General features: G+C 39.7%; 1 protein-coding gene and 1 long non-coding RNA gene across 6 annotated transcripts in view; one reads left to right on the top strand and one right to left on the bottom strand.

Annotated features, from left to right (window-relative positions):
* The window catches only part of HORMAD2 (HORMA domain containing 2), a 51,404-nt gene extending 35,123 nt beyond the window's left edge, over window positions 1–16,281 (bottom strand). The window contains exons 1-7 of one of the 5 annotated variants that reach the window (XM_070399503.1): window positions 15,967–16,280; window positions 11,809–11,893; window positions 8,064–8,205; window positions 4,456–4,519; window positions 3,202–3,238; window positions 1,163–1,183; window positions 440–466 (exon numbers count right to left, since the gene is read on the bottom strand). In XM_070399503.1, the coding sequence (XP_070255604.1) occupies window positions 440–466; window positions 1,163–1,183; window positions 3,202–3,238; window positions 4,456–4,519; window positions 8,064–8,205; window positions 11,809–11,859 (342 nt within the window). In that variant the 5' untranslated portion in view covers window positions 11,860–11,893; window positions 15,967–16,280. Of the gene's footprint in view, window positions 1–439; window positions 467–1,162; window positions 1,184–3,201; window positions 3,239–4,455; window positions 4,520–8,063; window positions 8,206–11,808; window positions 11,894–15,966 lie in introns of all 5 variants that reach the window. The other 4 variants (XM_070399502.1, XM_070399501.1, XM_070399505.1 and 1 more) reach the window with 4 other exon arrangements.
* An 85-nt stretch (window positions 16,282–16,366) lies between these two features.
* The window catches only part of LOC138997717 (uncharacterized), a 29,183-nt gene continuing 28,651 nt past the window's right edge, over window positions 16,367–16,898 (top strand). Inside the window, exon 1 of the long non-coding RNA XR_011469009.1 lies at window positions 16,367–16,663. This is a non-coding gene — a long non-coding RNA (uncharacterized lncRNA). The remainder of the gene's footprint in view (window positions 16,664–16,898) is intronic.

Raw genomic sequence — 16,898 nt, 5'->3', positions numbered from 1 at the left:
CTGCAGAGGGAAGAAATTTAGAGAAAGAAAGAAAGAGGTAAAGCTCTGAAAACCTAGGAATAGGTTAAAAAGGGGAGAATTTAGTTGGGGGAAAAAAGTTTACAATTAGGCCGTATCTTCCAAAAGGCCACAAACAAAAAGGATTCAGAATCAGTTAAAATAAGTAATAAAATATGGTGTTTATACAAGCAGAGATTCTTAATGTTAACATGTTAGGGAACAGGCTCAGTTCTACTCCACGCTTATTTTTCAAGGCCCCTAAGTAGTTTTTAAAATCTCATAATAAAGAATTGGTGAAATTTACAATAAAACACTGAAAGAGCTCACTACAAGTTACTTTGCTCATATGGCAGCCCAGTAACATATCTAGGGCCTCAATGTAGATAAACATATTTAAATATAATGTACATATACTACCCATCTCTATGTGTGTTCTTACCTCAGGTTCCTTGGGATTTGGGTAAAGCTGTTTAAGGAAAAATAAACAGCACTTAATTTCTGAAAGATATTAGATTACTCCTCACAGAATACATGTTCTATATGAAGAGTTCAATTTGTGCTATATTGAGTACAGAAATAGATAGATAGATAGATAGATAGACCTTAAGATACATAGTTCAAGCTAGAGCTAGAATAAGCTCATTTTGTAAATATAGCCTTTAGAGTATTCTGTAAACACTGACTATAAGAAAATTGATAACCAGGCATTTATGATTACTGGTTATGATTTGTGACTGAGTTACAAATAAATTCTAAATAATTTTTATGGTTTACAATTTTTAAATAAATAATATATCTAAAACTCTCAATGATATCTCATTTTCCTTATATCTTAATAACATTCACCATGCTATACCCAGAAATAGGTAAAACTTCAGAAAACTCTACAAAACTTCAATCTCTAAACTCAAAAAATAAAATCCTAATAGCCAATAGATGAAGCAGTTGGTAATCCTATATTTTTCCATGTATTACAATATGCCAAAGAAATAGTTTGTGATATTTTATTAAAACATCACAAATTCAATTTTTTAAAAATTCCAAAATGTCATAGGACAGATAAAGAAATTCAAGAAAGCAGAGGAAAGTACTGTTTTAATGTTTCACTTGCCAAAAGACAATGAAGTAGAGGCAGAGGCTTGGTCTTTAAATGTATACTTACCGTAAGTATTGCCATGTGTAGCTTCAAGAAAAAAAAAAAGTTATTATATTTTATATACTTGCATCTATGTTGCTACTATTTTCATTAAAGGCTAATTAAAATATTATTTCAGAAAGGTCCAAAGTTTTGAGTTGAAAAAAATATTATTCAGAACAAAAGGGATCCTAATTATTTATTCACTCAGTGAGTGCCTATTACATACCCAGGGTTATGCTGGGAAGAGGAGGGATTTAAAAAAAAAAAAAGAAAGAAAAAGAAAATAATTATCCTTATTCTCTATAAGTTATATTATAGTTTGGGAGGTAAAAGATATGAAAATAATTTGTTATTACTAAAAATTAAATGTGCCACAAGTATTTAAAAAAAAGTGCCTTTTGAAACAAATCAACTAAACTAAAAAGTTTTAAGCCTGACATAAACCTATAAAACCTTTGCTCTCCCTACATCTATATATTACTATAAACAGATTTTCTCTGCTTGAATATATAGATATACAGATAGAGATATAATAAAGCCTATCATAAAAATTTTAAAACTAGAATACAAATGACAAAATTTCAGGACCACAATTTCATAGTAAATTTACTCACCTATTTCACCCAAAGGACTAAAACTTTAGTGACACTGTGTGGCTATTTTGGTTACTGCATACAATTGATTTTAAGACTACACAGTGCAACTCAACTGTATATTAATTATTTAATGAAAAGTTTATTCATTCAAAAATAGACATGGCCCCAGCCCTGGCCAGGGGCTCAGTTGGTTGGAGCATTGTCCCACACACCAAAAGATTGTGGGTTCAATTCCGGTCAGGGTACATACCTAGGTTGCAGGTTTGATCCCAGGTCTGCACTTATGGGAGGCAACTGATTGATGTTTCTCTTTGACATCAATGTTTCTTTCTCTCTCTCTCCCTCCCTCCCTTCCTCTCTCTCCAAAAATCAATATCCTCAGTGAGGATTAAAAAAAAAAAAAGACATGACCCGGATCACAGAACTTGCAGACCAGCAGGGAGGAAAATATTAAACAAAAAATATCACACAGATAGGTGTCAATTGTATTATTTGCTATATAGAAATAGCACAAGATGTTTGAGAACAATGTAGGCGGGGGGCGGGGAGGAAGAGGAGTGTCAGAAAAGGCCTCCCGGGAAGTGAATATTTAGGCTGAGACCGGAAGGGTACTGGAGTTAGCCAGGTAAAGGATGTTGGGTAGGAAAGATAATTTCCCAGGCAAAAGGGAACCATATGTAGAAAGGTAAAAGGCACTTGGCAGATTCTAGATATGTTATGTGGCAGGAACACAGAGAGCAATGGTGAGAGTGATGCCCTGCAAAAGCAGATGTAGATTAGATCACACAGGCCTTGCAGATCACTTCAAGATTTCTTCAAGAAATACAAACTGAGAGAGAGTGAAAAGAAGACACAGATGGAGAAAAGGGGAGGAAGCAATAATAGACATTTCATTTTTGTATATTTTGTCTCTTTAGCTAGGACTAGAGCCTCTCCTTATTACACCTTTGTAGCTGTCTTGGGCAGCAAGAAAGATCTGATGCACTTAAAATTTAAGCTGCATTTCTAAAAAATCTGAGCTACAGTACTTATTTTGAGGGAACAGATTGTATATATACACCAAACATAGTTATCAAAATAACCAACACAGAATAAAAACGAATTGTTCAAGTCCATTTTCCCCTTTCATATCTGCAAACTGAATCGCCACTGTTTTGAACATGCTTAGTGTGCTGAATGCCAGATTCTTGTCTCCCCTCTCCCACATCCTGTGGGTCTCTTCCAGTGACTTCAGAGGAAAGTCTGTGGTCAAAAGATATGAGTATGTAAAAGAGAAAAATGAGGGTTTCATTTCTAATTGATGTAAATGAGACATCAATGGGACAGCAAAAACTTAAAATAAAAGAAACTGGTTCATGAATACAAATGTAGGCACTGGTACAACATTAAACACAACAAAATAAAGGCTAATCTCTTTTTTTAAGGGATAAAAGATGAGTCTTTGAGTAAATGTTAAAACATTCTTACGTATCCCCTTTCCAAAGCGTCAAAACAACCTCGGATCCTGTCAAGAAATAAAGGTTGATGTCAATCCGGACTAGATTCAAAGCCAAAAAAATTCCAAATACAGAAATGATTTACATGTTTTGCTTTGAAGTACATTAAATTGATAATCATTTAGTTACCTTTCCCATTTAATACATTTTTAAAACTCCCAATACCTTTCAATATGTTAATAGAACTTTATAAACAATAGGTAAGCAATTTTAGGGTACAGAATTACATCTTATTTTTCATGTTGGTTTCCATACTGTTTAGGACACTGGCATGCTATCACAAGTAATCAAACATTGATTGATATTTTTCTTTCTTTATACAAGTCTATTGACTTCAAAAATAACACTCAGTATCTTCAAATTACATTGATTATTACAAATTTGTAGAAAATTATTTTTAAAAGGCAGAAAGAAATTATTTTAAAGAACTGTTACCACCACAACAACAAAGAGACATTTAGTTTCACTTAATGCAGCATGAACACAGATGGAGACACAGTCTATGAAATAAATAGCTACACGCATGGGCTTCAAGTCAGACTACCCCGATGTGAGCCCTGGGTGTACCACTTGCTACCTATGTGATGTTCAGCAATTGAGCCTCATGAAGTCTGTTTCCTCGTCTGTAATATGGGGATTATAACGTATCTCATCAGAGTGAAGATGCACATTCTTTCATATTTTATCATCTCTAATATCAGGATGCATCTTATAACTGGTGGTGTGTCTTGGTTTCATTAGCAACATTTTTTTTCTTTCTTACTGGTACATAAATTGTGTAATTTACAAACTACAGCATTTTCTATTCAACTAAACAATTAATACATACTTCATAAAGTTGTTTTGAGATATAAATAAAATCATGATGTAAAATCTTATGCCCTAGAACTTGGCCCACTGAAGACTCTCAGTAAACAATACCCATGAATGTTGTACAGTATGATTTCTGTAAATGCTGGCATTTTCCTGTCCTTTTAGTCATAATTTCTGTTTGCCAAAACTAGAAGTTAATTTATTTGCAAAATCCTTGTTGTTGGAACCATCTACCTACCAAATTGTTCATCACATTTCCTCTAAAATCTCTGGCAGCAAGAGAGTGACCCTAAGGGTTTAAATCTAAAATGTGAAATGTGGTCAAAATAAAGTTTTACCAAATAAAGTCTTATGGGTGATTTCAGCCATGATAAAAATAATATTCAACTTTTGCAAAATTTCAATTACTTACCATTTAATAATATGCACTGACCCAGGAGAATTTTCATCTTCTCGGAGGATTTTTAAATTGAGGTCTACAAAAATAGAAACACAGTCTATTTTCATCTACTAAATGACCATTGGACTAAAATTGTCCATTCTAAATACAGGTATTTCCTTTAACTATTTTATTTATAAAACTTAGTTTTTTTGGCTTATAAAAATATTTGGACTCTCTACTAGTAAATATCTAAAAATAAGTCCTATGTTGATAATTAGCTTCGTTCTGATTTTGATTCTAGTTTAGTCTATCCTTACACAATATAGTGAAGGGAGCCGAATATTACTCCCAAATGTGCCACTTTAGCATGTGGATTATTTGAAGCGAATGGCAATCAAGACCAAGCTGACTCGCCCGGCCAGTGTGGCCTAGTGGTTGAGCATCGACCTATGAACCAGGAGATCACGGTTGGATTCCTGGTCAGGGCACGTGCCCAGGTTACGGGCTCGGTCCCCAATAGGGAGTGTGCAGGAAGAAGCGATCAATGATTCTCTCTCATCATTGATGTTTCTATCTCTCCCTCTCCCTTCCTCTCTGAAATCAATTTAAAAGAAGACACACTGGTATTTAAAAAAAGGGAAGACCCAGCTGACTCAAGGTAAACTTTTACCTTTCCATTAACTGATTAAAAGAATTTAGATAGGGGACCTGGCCCAGAAAGAGAGCTATTACCAGAGATAACATTTTATCTGATAGACTTGCTAATCTGCATTAACAGGGAGAACATCTGATTACCAAACACCTGCTCCTCTTATCTTCCTGTGAACTGCCCTCCTTCTCTTTGAAACTCCCTGGCCCTTATCCCATTGCTTAGCTCAGAATGGCATATACATCTTAATTGCCTGACTGCCTTTGCTCTCATATTTGTACGGGGCTCCTGTATATACAAAATTAAATTTGTTTTTCTTGTGTTAACCTTATGTCAAATTAATTACTAGACAAGTCAAGGAAGCTAGAAGGGTAGAAGAAAAAATTTTCATTTCCAACAGTTGCACAAATGAATTGGCTGCAAAATCAATTTGTGTCACTTCTTTGCTGTTGAATTCTAAATAATCAGGTAGTATTGAGACCGTCTCCATTAGCCAATTTAAAACATATACTTCAATCTCAAGTCACTTCTTTTTTCTTTCTCTTTTTTACAATTTATTTTGTATTTATTTTTTCTCCTTCTTTGGGGTTTGTACTTTCTTATGACATAGAGAGGACAGAAAATTGTATTAAAAATCTTTAGTTCACATAAGTCCAAAATCAATCACTGATTCATGTATGACTTTGAATAAGTCACTTCACCTTTTCATATTGTTTTCTTATTCTAAAAATTATGTCACTTCTGTCTCTACTGAGGAATATTAAAATTATTCCATGTTAAGACATTTAAAAATTACAAAGAAAGAGAGTGACATAGGAGTATTGAGCATTTTTATGATATATGCTACTTGAAGTACAAACTTTGAGAGGGAGACATATAACTTCCACAAAAACTGTCACAAAAAAATAAAGCTATAGGAATGGTATTACCCACTCCCCACCCCGACCCCCATGCCTAGGGGCAGTAACTAGCACACAAGTGTTTAATTATATTAAAGAAAAAAAGAACACGGGCCCAAAATGACATTCAATCGTGCTAAAAGCCCATGATACCAAACCTAGCTTGAATACAAGATCTAACTGAAGTTTTAATCTCTCCCAGAAATATAATCTTAACCAGTATGGAGTTTTCTGGTCAAGCACCAGTAAGGTACATCTGTCCCTATGGCCCCCTCCTTCCTTTACAGAAAGAAGAGCCAATCTGTATAACCCAAACCCTGCCCGTTATCTTCTCCTAAAGGATCCATTATTTTGTTTGTTAATAGCTTCCTTGCTCTACCCTTCTTCCTATTCAGAGGACCCTGCTGGTTGCTGGATGGATGCTGCACAATTTATAAATTGCTAAATAGAGCCGATTAGATCCTCAAATTTACTTGGGTGAATTTTGCTTTTTAACCATTAGCTACCCAAAGCATGTCTTTTTCCAATTCTATGTCCCAAACAAAAGGAGAAACTATAACTATGTGCTATTTATAAACATATTCATTATTACAGATTTATATCCAAGAAACCAAAAAAGGACCTAATGCAAATGAGGCTATCATAATAATTATAAATATCTTGCTTTTGTGTTTATAGCATACATATTTCACTGATGCTCATGTAGAGGGTCAAATGTTTAAGAAAATTAAATTGAAATGAGGCGAAGGTTATAATTAAGTACAGATATGAGAAATTGAAAGTAAAGTTAGATTTTTAAAAAATGTTACAAGGACACTTGTAGCTCTCCATATTTATTTACTTATTTCTTATTTTGAGAGTATGTTTATTAAAGCTGGGGACAGTCTAACAAGGAAGGACTCAGGATAGAAGCAGCAGCAGGAGAGAGCCTAGGGGGGGGTGGCTTTGGCTCTCTAGAAATGTTATCGAAATGAGCTGCTGTTAGCTCGCTGGAAAGTCAGAGAAAAGGGGCCTCGGAGACAGGGTCAGGGGGTAAGCTGGCATGAGCTGCTACTGCCTGCTGCTCCCCTGGTTGCAAGTCTCATGGAGACCCTTAGAGTTCAGGAGAGAAAATTTAGGATGCAGGCCTGAGAGGGAAGAAAGGTGTGTGTGCTCCCAAGAGGAAGACAGCACAATTTATTTTTCAAATGATAGTTCCTACTTTAGTAACAAATCAGCAAGGTTTTCTGAATTGTTATCATAATCCAGCTTTTTAAACAAATAATAAGAGTTTGAAAAATTGAGGAGTCCTGGGTACATTTTCTAAAAATTCAACAGAAGAAGAGGAGCCCCAAACAGCTTGTAATGTAAGAAGAGGAGATCGTAAGTTTGAGGACACCAGAAATAAAAAGGCCCTGGCCAGGTAGCTCATTTGGTCAGAGCGTCATCCCAATATGCCAAGGTTGTGGGTTGGATAAGGGCACATACAAGTATCAACCAATGAATGCATAATTAAATGGAACAAATCAATGTTTCTCTTTCTCTCTCCCTTCTTCTCTCGCAAATCAAATTTTAAAAATACAAATAAAAAAGAAATAAGAGGAAGGCACGTTGAAGGCCTGGCATTGAGAAAGGACCAAAGCTGATTAGAATAATAATCGTTTAAATATACATGCTAATCAACAAATGGGTTTGGCATGAATATGCATTTTTACAGCATATTTACATGTGTTACTAGGAAGAAGAGTTTTCACCTGGCTCTCAATGCCAAAGTACAATTCAAAGAACAAATTTAATTGGATGCAAATCCATAGCATCCAAATAGATTTTGATTTGGCTGCTGCTTTGATAGGTCTAGTTTAGATTTATTGGGCTTATCCATATAGATTTCTTTTCTCCTTAGTCTGTCATTTGGTATCTGGCCAGGAACTAATAGTTCCTATAAGTAAAACCACTAAACATAGTCAAATTAAAATGGAAAATTAATTAGCAAATTGTTCTTATGGCCTATGACTTGGACTCAGCACACTCTGTGAGAAATTAAAGCTTTACTCCTGCCAAATAGAGAAAAGGGATAGAATAGCCAAAGTAACCATTTAGTTCAACTTTACCTTCCAAATAGCGGTTTCCGTAAGAGCTTTCTGGAAACAGGCCCCTTAAATATGTTATACATGAGACAGAAGTAGCAAAAAGTTTCTTCACCATTGTCAGTGACTCTTCCTGATCACAAATTTGGGATGGGAAAATTGGTCCCTGGAAAAAAAATGATGAAAAAGATGAGTATTCACCCTGGCCTGTGTGCGCAGTGGTTAAAGCATTGGCCCGAGCACTGAAGGATCGGGGTTCAATTCCTGGTCAAGGGCACGAACCTGGTTTGCAGGAGGCAACTGGTCAATGATCCTTCTGTGCTTGGGCCGACACTCTAACCACTCAGCAACACAGCCAGGGCTGAAATGATTACTCTTGCATGTATAACAACAACTTCGGGGAGAAATTGAAACGGATTGTAAAAGTGAGGCTAAGGAATTTATGCTTTATTTTGTAATCAATGGAAAGTCAGCAAATTTGATCTGGTGAGTGAGTAAAATAAGTGTTTGAAGAATATTAAGCTGTAGTAGAAGTAAGCAATACTGAAGCTCAAGGAGAATTAGGTGTGTATGTGGTGTGAATGTGCATTTTGTGTATTTTTATCTTTGTATCCATGAATCCTGAAAAATTAAGGTTCTTTTGGGTAATTGTGTAATAGCTGGCATGGCATGCATATATAGTAACTTATTGAAAACATGCCAAAACTTAAAAGGCAATACTTGAGTAACAATAATTTGTAAAATTAAATAACCTGAAAGTATAACGAAGTTTACTTTAAATATAGAATGTAAAAACACATTTGTAGTAACGAAGATCAATGGTTAGAAAAGGTTTCCAGAGTTCTGTCACTTCTCTATTCTCTAGGGATATTTTTCTCAGCTCAGCTGGTCTAGTACTTTAAGGGCTATCATTGTCTTTCTTTTTTATTTTTTATTTTATTATTATTTTTTAAAATATATTTTATTGATTTTTTACAGAGAGGAAGGGAGAGGGATAGAGTTAGAAACATCCATGAGAGAGAAACATCCATCAGCTGCCTCCTGCACACTCCCCACTGGAGATGTGCCCGCAACCAAGGTACATGCCCTTGACCGGAATCGAACCTGGGACTCTTCAGTCCACAGGTGGATGCTCTAGCCACTGAGCCAAACTGGTCAGGGCTGTCTTTTTTAATGTTTTTGTTTTAATTTTTCTCCCATCACCCTTTACCCCCTCTATGCCCTCTTCCACCTCCTCCCCTGCAATCACCACACGGTTGTCCATATCCATAGTTCTTTTTTTCTCTCTTTTATGCTCAATCCCCCACCCCCCAATCCCACCTGCCCCCTCTAGAGCTGTCTGCCTGCTCTCTACCTATGAGTCTGTCTCTATTTTGCTTGGTAGTTTAATTTGTTCATTAAATTCCAAACGAGTAAACTCTATGGTATGTGTCTTTCTCTGACTTAGTTCATTTAGCTATTGTTTTTGTAATGCCTAATACATGAAAATTCTATAAATACTGTAAAACAACACGATTATAAATTATTTTAATAAGATAGTGTGCTAATGACATGTGATGTTTGACAGCTTAGCTGTCAAGTTACATGACCTCAGGCAAGTTATTTTATTTCTCTGAGCTTCCGTTTCTTATTGCAAAGTTTAATTGAAATAATAATATATTAGTAAATCCCTTGGCACAGTGCCTAGCACATGGCAAGTGATGAATAAATGTTAGCTTCTATAGTTATTATTGTTGTTGTTTAAAGTATTAAATAGCAAAATCACTTAAAACTTACTGGGAGAAGTAGCTCATGGAGTCCAAACTACAAAGATCTGTCAATGGTTCTCAACCTTCCTAACTCCTCATGTTGTGGTGACCCCCAACCATAAAATTATTTTTGTTGCTACTTCATAACTGTGATTTTGCCACTGTTATGAATCGTAATGTAAATATCTGATATGCAGGATGTATTTTCAGGGGTCGCGACCCACAGGTTGAGAACCGCTGGTTTATATCAAAAGGTCAATTTGTTAATACTCAATGAGAAAAATAACTGTCAAGTTGATTGCAATTCATATATATGGCTCAGCATCTCTGCCCCAGGAGAGAAGCACACTTAGAAACCGAAATGAAATCAGGAGCCTGGTGAGTACATTAAATTCGAGCAAGAAAGATGACTGCCTTCTCTCTGCCATAATTCTTCAACTTCAATATTTCCTATTTCTGCTACAGCTTAATATTCCTGAAACAATGATTTTACTGACTCTCCTGATCAAACCCACTGACTCGCTATTGATTGCAGAATACAGTAGAAGTTCCTTAGCCTTAGGATCCATATTATTTTATCCTCAGAGTTCCTATTCCATTTTACTTACTACTTCTGTTCAGCAGGATGACACTCCGATTCAGTCAGGATGGTTCTTTGTTATTCTCTGAAACATGCCATTCATTTTTTTATTCTGAGGCAAGGCATGTGATAGGTTTCCCTCCTGGAATTCTCTTTTCTCTCCTCTATTAAAATCATTTTCATCATTCAAGATTCACTTTAAGTCCCATCTCCTTCATGAGGAATATATAAACTATTCCAGTCTATATAAAAATCTATAAATTCTTATAATTTGTGTTGCCTTACTCTTTCATATATGTAATGCATATATTACTTTGTATATTGACTTAACTCCTGCAAATCTTAATTTAACCAGATTATAAACTTCTAGAAGATGAAGAGTCTTTTTTTTTTTAATCCTCACCCGAAGATCTGTTTTTATTGATTTTTATCGATTCGGCCTCCCGTACTGGCCCCAACTGGGGATCAAACCTGCAACCTAGGTATATGCCCTGACCAGGAATCGAACCCATAATCTTTTGGTATACCGGACGATGCTCCAACCAGCTGAGCCATCCGGTCAGGGTGAAGTTTTTTACTTATGTATTCATTCAGAGAATAATACAGTATTACATATATATTATATTATATTGGGCTCTCAATAAATACATAAATGGTTAATTAATGAATGTCATGCGCCGTAGCTGGTTTGGCTCAGTGGGTAGAGCATCGGCCTGCGGACTGAAAGGTCCCAGGTTCGATTCCGGTCAAGGGCATGTACCGTGGTTGCAGGCACATCCCCAGTAGGAGGTGTGCAAGAGGCGGCTGATCGATGTTTCTCTCTCATCGATGTTCCTAGCTCTCTATCCCTCTCCCTTCCTCTCTGTAAAAAATTAATAAAATATATTTTTTAAAAATGAATATCATGCGACAAGATAAACTTGCCAAGATAAACCAACAAGTTTGCCTAGCCCTGGCATGCTCCCCCACGAGTCCCAGCATACAAGTTTTTCTCATTGTTCTCTCCCTCAGTTCTTATAACTACATCATGTTGTACATCAGAAGTTTCCTAATTGTTTCAGGAAGTGAATGTCTAACAAAGAACCATTCTCTTTAAACATCTTTTTTGTTTCTGATTTCTTTTACCCTAGAAAATCTAAATATATAAATATGAAACAACACCCAGTAAGCTATTTTGTAGGAGTCTATTCTAATTTTGCGAACATCCTCAGTCCATTAGGCAGTTAAAATGTAGACATGCTCTGCCGTAAATTTTGTGCCAATTAACTGATAAAACTGCTGTTAAAAAAAAATGCCAAAGATTAAAGTCATCATTCTGAACTGACTAGTCATCAATTTTCTTTTAATTCCATTTTTAAGTGAAATAGAGTTTATTAGTGAAGCAGTAAGATGGAGAATAGGCTACTGCAGAGACAGAGCAGCGTTAATTCTTACTAAATACCTTAGATGCCTTGTGACTTCTGATGGAGTGAGAGAGCTGAGCAATGGCCATTATAGTAATGGATCAGGATTCTTTTAAGTCTAACCTGCAAAAAAAAAAAAAAAGAAAGAAAGAAAAGAAAAAAATAAACCAATTAGAGACCTTGCCCAACATAATCCTTATTGTGAATATTCCAAAGAAATATTATATAATTAGCATTTGACTATATTGTTTGGAAAATTAGTTTAATAAACATTTTGATCTCCACAAACAATTTTTTAAAAATTTGGCATAAAGTCTCTGGATCAGTTTTTCCAACCACCCAATGAAAATGTAAGTTGACTTACTTGTTCCCAAATACATCTGGAGGAAAAAAATATTGTAAATCACCTAATGAGTCCCCGCTGGTTTGCCTCAGTGGATAGAGCATCGGCCTGCAGACTGAGGGGTCCCGGGATTGGTTCCAGTCAAGGGCACATACTTCGGCTGCAGGCTCGATCCCCCGCCCTGGTCAGGGCCCATGTGGGAGGCAACCAATCAATGTGCCTCTCTCACATTGATGTTTCTCTCTGTCTCTCCTCCTCCCTTCCACTCTCTCTAGAAATCAGTGGGAAAATGTCCTCTGGTGAGGATTGACTCTCCCCAAAAAAACATATTTACATCAATCATATATTTTTTCATCCTTGTTATTCCCTCAAAATGTAACAGTGCTTTGCATGTAGCAGCACCTCAAAATAATTTCTTGAATTAGCTTCGTGTGTAATTGATTTTCAAAGCCAATTCAAAATTTAATGTTTATACTTCACACCCATTAGGTTGGCTATTCAAAAAGAATGGAAAATAACAAGAATTGGTGAGGATGTGGAAAAATTAAAACGACTACTGATGGGAATGCAAAATGATGCAGCTGCTATGGAAACAGTATGGCAGTTCCTCAAAAAGTTAAATAATCACCAGCAATTCTGCTTCTAAGTATATACCCAAAACAATTGAAAGCAGGGATTCAAACAGGCAATGGTCATAGCAGTATTATTTACAATAGCCAAAAGATGGGACTATCCATCAGCAGTTGAATTTTTAAAAATGTGGTATATACAATGGAAAACTATTCAGCTTTAAAAGGAATGAAATTCTGACACATACCGCAACATGGATAATATTATGCTAAGGGAAATAAGCCAGACACAAAAGGAAAAATACTGCATGACTTGACTCATATGAGGAAGGTAGTCAAATTCATAGACAGTAGCACAGAGGTTACCAGAGGTTGGCGGGTAGGAAGAATGGAAGTTTAATGGGTACAGACTTTCCGTTCAGGATGATGACAATTTTCTAGAAATGGATAGTGGTGACGGCTGTCTAACTCTGTGAATGAGCTTGGTGCCGCTGAATTGTACACTTGAGAGAATGGTTGAGGTGGTGAACTTTGTTGTGTACATTTTACCACAACAAAAACCATTGTTTAAAGTACATCTAGGCACTCCGCCTCCCGGGAGCACGCCCACACCTCCCCCCACAGGCCTGCATCTCCTAAATTCTAAAGGACCCAGGAGACTGGCAACCAGGGCAGCAATGGGCAGCAGCAGCCCATCCCAGGCCCACCCCCTGGACCCATCTCCAAGGCCCCCTTTTCTGTGACTTCTCAGGGAGCCAAAGCAGCCCCGCCTAGGCGCTCTCCTATTGCTTCTTCCATCTTAAGCCGTTCCTTAGGAAAAAACAAAACCGGTTTTCTTTCCATTGCTTCACTACATTAAAAAAAAAGAAGAAGTAAAATTCCCCTTTTCAAAGGCTTTCATCCAAACTGTGGCTTCTTTTCAAGGTGTTATCCAGTTCTGACCAAAATATTTGTAAAATAGTCCGTTAAAAGAAATTCCATTCTGGATCACCCTGTGACCTGTTTTTGTGTATAGATTAATGCAAGATTCTGGAAGATTTTGCAAATAGAAGACGGCAGAATTATTTGAGGCCACAAGGTGGTGACAGAGATAACAAACAGGTAATAATTCCTCTCAAATGACTTCTTCAGAGCAGCACTAAGGGGCACTTTTACAATATTTTATATGAGACTGAAAACCACCTAATACTCCTTTGGTCCTTAAAGATTCCAAGGGATCCTTTGTCGACTTCAGAATACAACTTTCATTTCCGAGTGTAATCTTCAAATCTGACTCAACATGGCAATTGTTTCCCTTAATGACTGCAAGAAATAAAATAGGGCCCAAGCCAGCTGGCTCAGTTGGTTGGAGCGTTGTCCCCTATGCCAAAAGATTGCGGGTTTGATCCCCAGTCAGGCATGTAGCGGAGGCAACTGATCAATGTTTCTCACCCCTCTCCCTCTCTTTCCCTCTCCCTCCCGTCTTTCCTCTCTCAACATAAATGGGCTCTACAACTGAAGGGACAAGAGACATCCTCTATAACTAATCCAGTCCCTTCCTTTTATTTATTTATTTTTAAATATATTTTATGGGGTTGTTTTTTACATAGAGGAAGGGGTAGGGATAGAGAGTTAGAAACATCGATAAGAGAGAAACATCGATCAGCTGCCTCCTGCACACTCCCCACTGGGTATGTGCCCGCAACCAACGTACATGCCCTTGACTGGAATCAAACCTGGGACCCTTGAGTCCGCAGGCCAACGCTCTATTCACTGAGCCAAACCGGTTAGGGCCAGTCCCTTCCTTTTAAAGAAAAGGGTAAACAATTCAGTGGAGGAAGAGTAGTCTTTATAACCAACTAGAGGCCCAGTGCACGAAATTCATGCACTTTAGAGGGGGCAGTCCCTCAGCCCAGCCTGCATCCTCTCACAGTCCGGCAGCCCTCGGGGGATGTCCGACTGACGGCTTAGGCCCACTCTCCGGGGAGAGAGGGCCTAGCTGGCAGTCAGACATCCTTAGCGCTGCCACAGAGGTGGAGGAGGCTCCCACCACCACCGCTGCACTCACCAGCCGTGAGCCGGCTTCTGGCTGAGCGGTGCTAGCACACTGACCACCAGGGGGGCAGCTCCTGCGTTAAGCATCTGCCCCCTAGTGGTCAGTGCGCATCATAGCCACCGGTTGTTCCGCCATTGGGTTGATTTGCATATTCGCCTTTTTTTATATAGGAGGATAGTGTTGGCACAATAGGAAATCCATAAGGCTTGGGGGGAGGGGGTGGATTTAGGTGAGAAACAACCTACATCTCACACCATAGACAAATATTAATTCAAAATGGGTCATGGATTTAAATTTAAGATACAAAACTAGGAAGAAGTCCAGCAAGAGGTCTTGGTTTGCCAAAGGTCATCCAGGGACTCCCAAGGTTTCACTGCGTCTGTTTTCCTAAATGATGACTTCCCCTTTTAACAAATCCCATTGGCCCCGATAATTCCCCTGCTCCAGGTTCACGCAGAGGAAATGGTCTCCGCTCTATGAGCTGGGTATTTGTTCATGCTCGTTTTTTTTTTTTAATATATATCTTCTTCACGCTACTTTAATCATTCATTCATTCAACATTTTATTACTGGGCGACTACAATGTGCTAAGCTTCCCCTAGGATTACAAAAAATGCAAAAGACTGTTCACACATCTCAAAAGATTTATGGCTCCTTGGGGGTAGAAATGAGATGCTCGCCCTAATTAGATTAAGCGCTCTTTGAAGAGCAAGAACCATACTTCTTTTTTTCTTTTTTTTCCCGTTTTCACCAGCCAAGTACATGATGTACCGCACGCCCCGTCCAGTGCTCTGCAAAACTTGCACACGTTCTGGCGATTGGCTAATCCTGCGTTTCCAAGACACTCTCTCCCCTGTAGTGTTTGGGGAGCTAAAGTCCACGGAGATTAAACGGCAAATCCCGGGTATAAAGTGAAAGGACGGTTCAGGTCACTGGTTGGCGGGGACCCATCCCCACCCTCTGGGTCTGCGCTGAGCATCGATCCTGGCGGGAAAACCGCCATGGCGGCGGGGGAAACACCGGAGCTCGCGGAGCGCAATCCCGAACGTTCCACGCCCGACTCCCTGCAACACGCGGAGTCCTGGTCGCCTCCGCCACCTTCCTCTCCGAGACGGATTCCTCCTCTTCCACCGACATCTCAACTGAAACGCTGCCTAAGATGGTGGGGGTGCGGGTGTCCCCCGGGAACGGTCTCCACCCCCCTTCCCCCAAACAACCCCCGGGGAAACGTGACCGTCGCCATCGCCCACCGTGGAGGGAGGGGGCCGTGTTACCTACAAGCTCCCCCCAGGCCTTCTCCTCGGCCCCGACGTTCCTCCTCACAGTATGTGGCGCCCCGCGACAGACTTTCAAGTCGGGGATCGAAACTCTCCAGCGAAAAGAAAAGGAAAAGTTCACAGAGACTAGAAACGGACAGTCCTCCAGGGCCCTGTTCCTTCGCGGCCCTCGCCTGTCCACCTCTCCCCGCCGACGGCGCCACAACGGCCTGTTCCGGTTCAAACCTGCCTCTCGAGCTCATGAATAATCAACCAGGCCTTCTCGGGCGGGGCGAAACGCCTCATGAATAATTCATCACCTCTCCAAGCGGACTCCGGCGTCCAGCCTTCTCCCTGCTTCATGAATATGCAAATAAGGGCCGAGCGGCGTCCAATAGGCCCCTGGCAGGCCCGGCCCCCTCCACGCCAGGCCCCCTTAACACCGGCCCGTGTTCCCGGCCGGACACCTGTGCACAGTTTACCAGCCCTCACGCCGGCTCCCTGTAGTCTCTAGTTCGGCGTTTCCAGCCCTTCCGACGCCTGGCCCGACGGGGCGTCGCGGGAAACCGGGGGTGCGGGGCTACCCGGGACCCAACGGTGCCTTCGACTTGGGTAACCGGTACCTCGAGGACAGCCTGCCGCGGGGCTTCCTGGGGAGACGCCTCCGCCCCCACTCCTACCTCCCCCACAGGTGAGGCGGCAGCGCGGAGGCCCTTGCGGGGCCGGGAAGGGTCTGGGGGCCGGGAGGGGTCTGGGTTAGAGGCCGAGGGACCTTGGGGCTAATGCCAAGCCTTGGCCCCGGGCCACGGGGTCCCAGAGAGACCGTGAGGCCAGCGCCGGGCGGCGTGGGGGAGGGGAAGCTGGAACCTGGAGGGGCCGGGGGCGGGGCCCGCGCGGAAGGGGGTTTAGAAGCCCGGACGGCGGGA

This window comes from Myotis yumanensis, unplaced genomic scaffold (assembly GCF_028538775.1).
Source record: "Myotis yumanensis isolate MYYU_CA2020_CCGP unplaced genomic scaffold, mMyoYum1.0.hap1 SCAF_19, whole genome shotgun sequence".
NCBI classification, from domain to species: domain Eukaryota; kingdom Metazoa; phylum Chordata; class Mammalia; order Chiroptera; family Vespertilionidae; genus Myotis; species Myotis yumanensis.
This window is presented reverse-complemented; position numbering and strand designations above follow the sequence as displayed.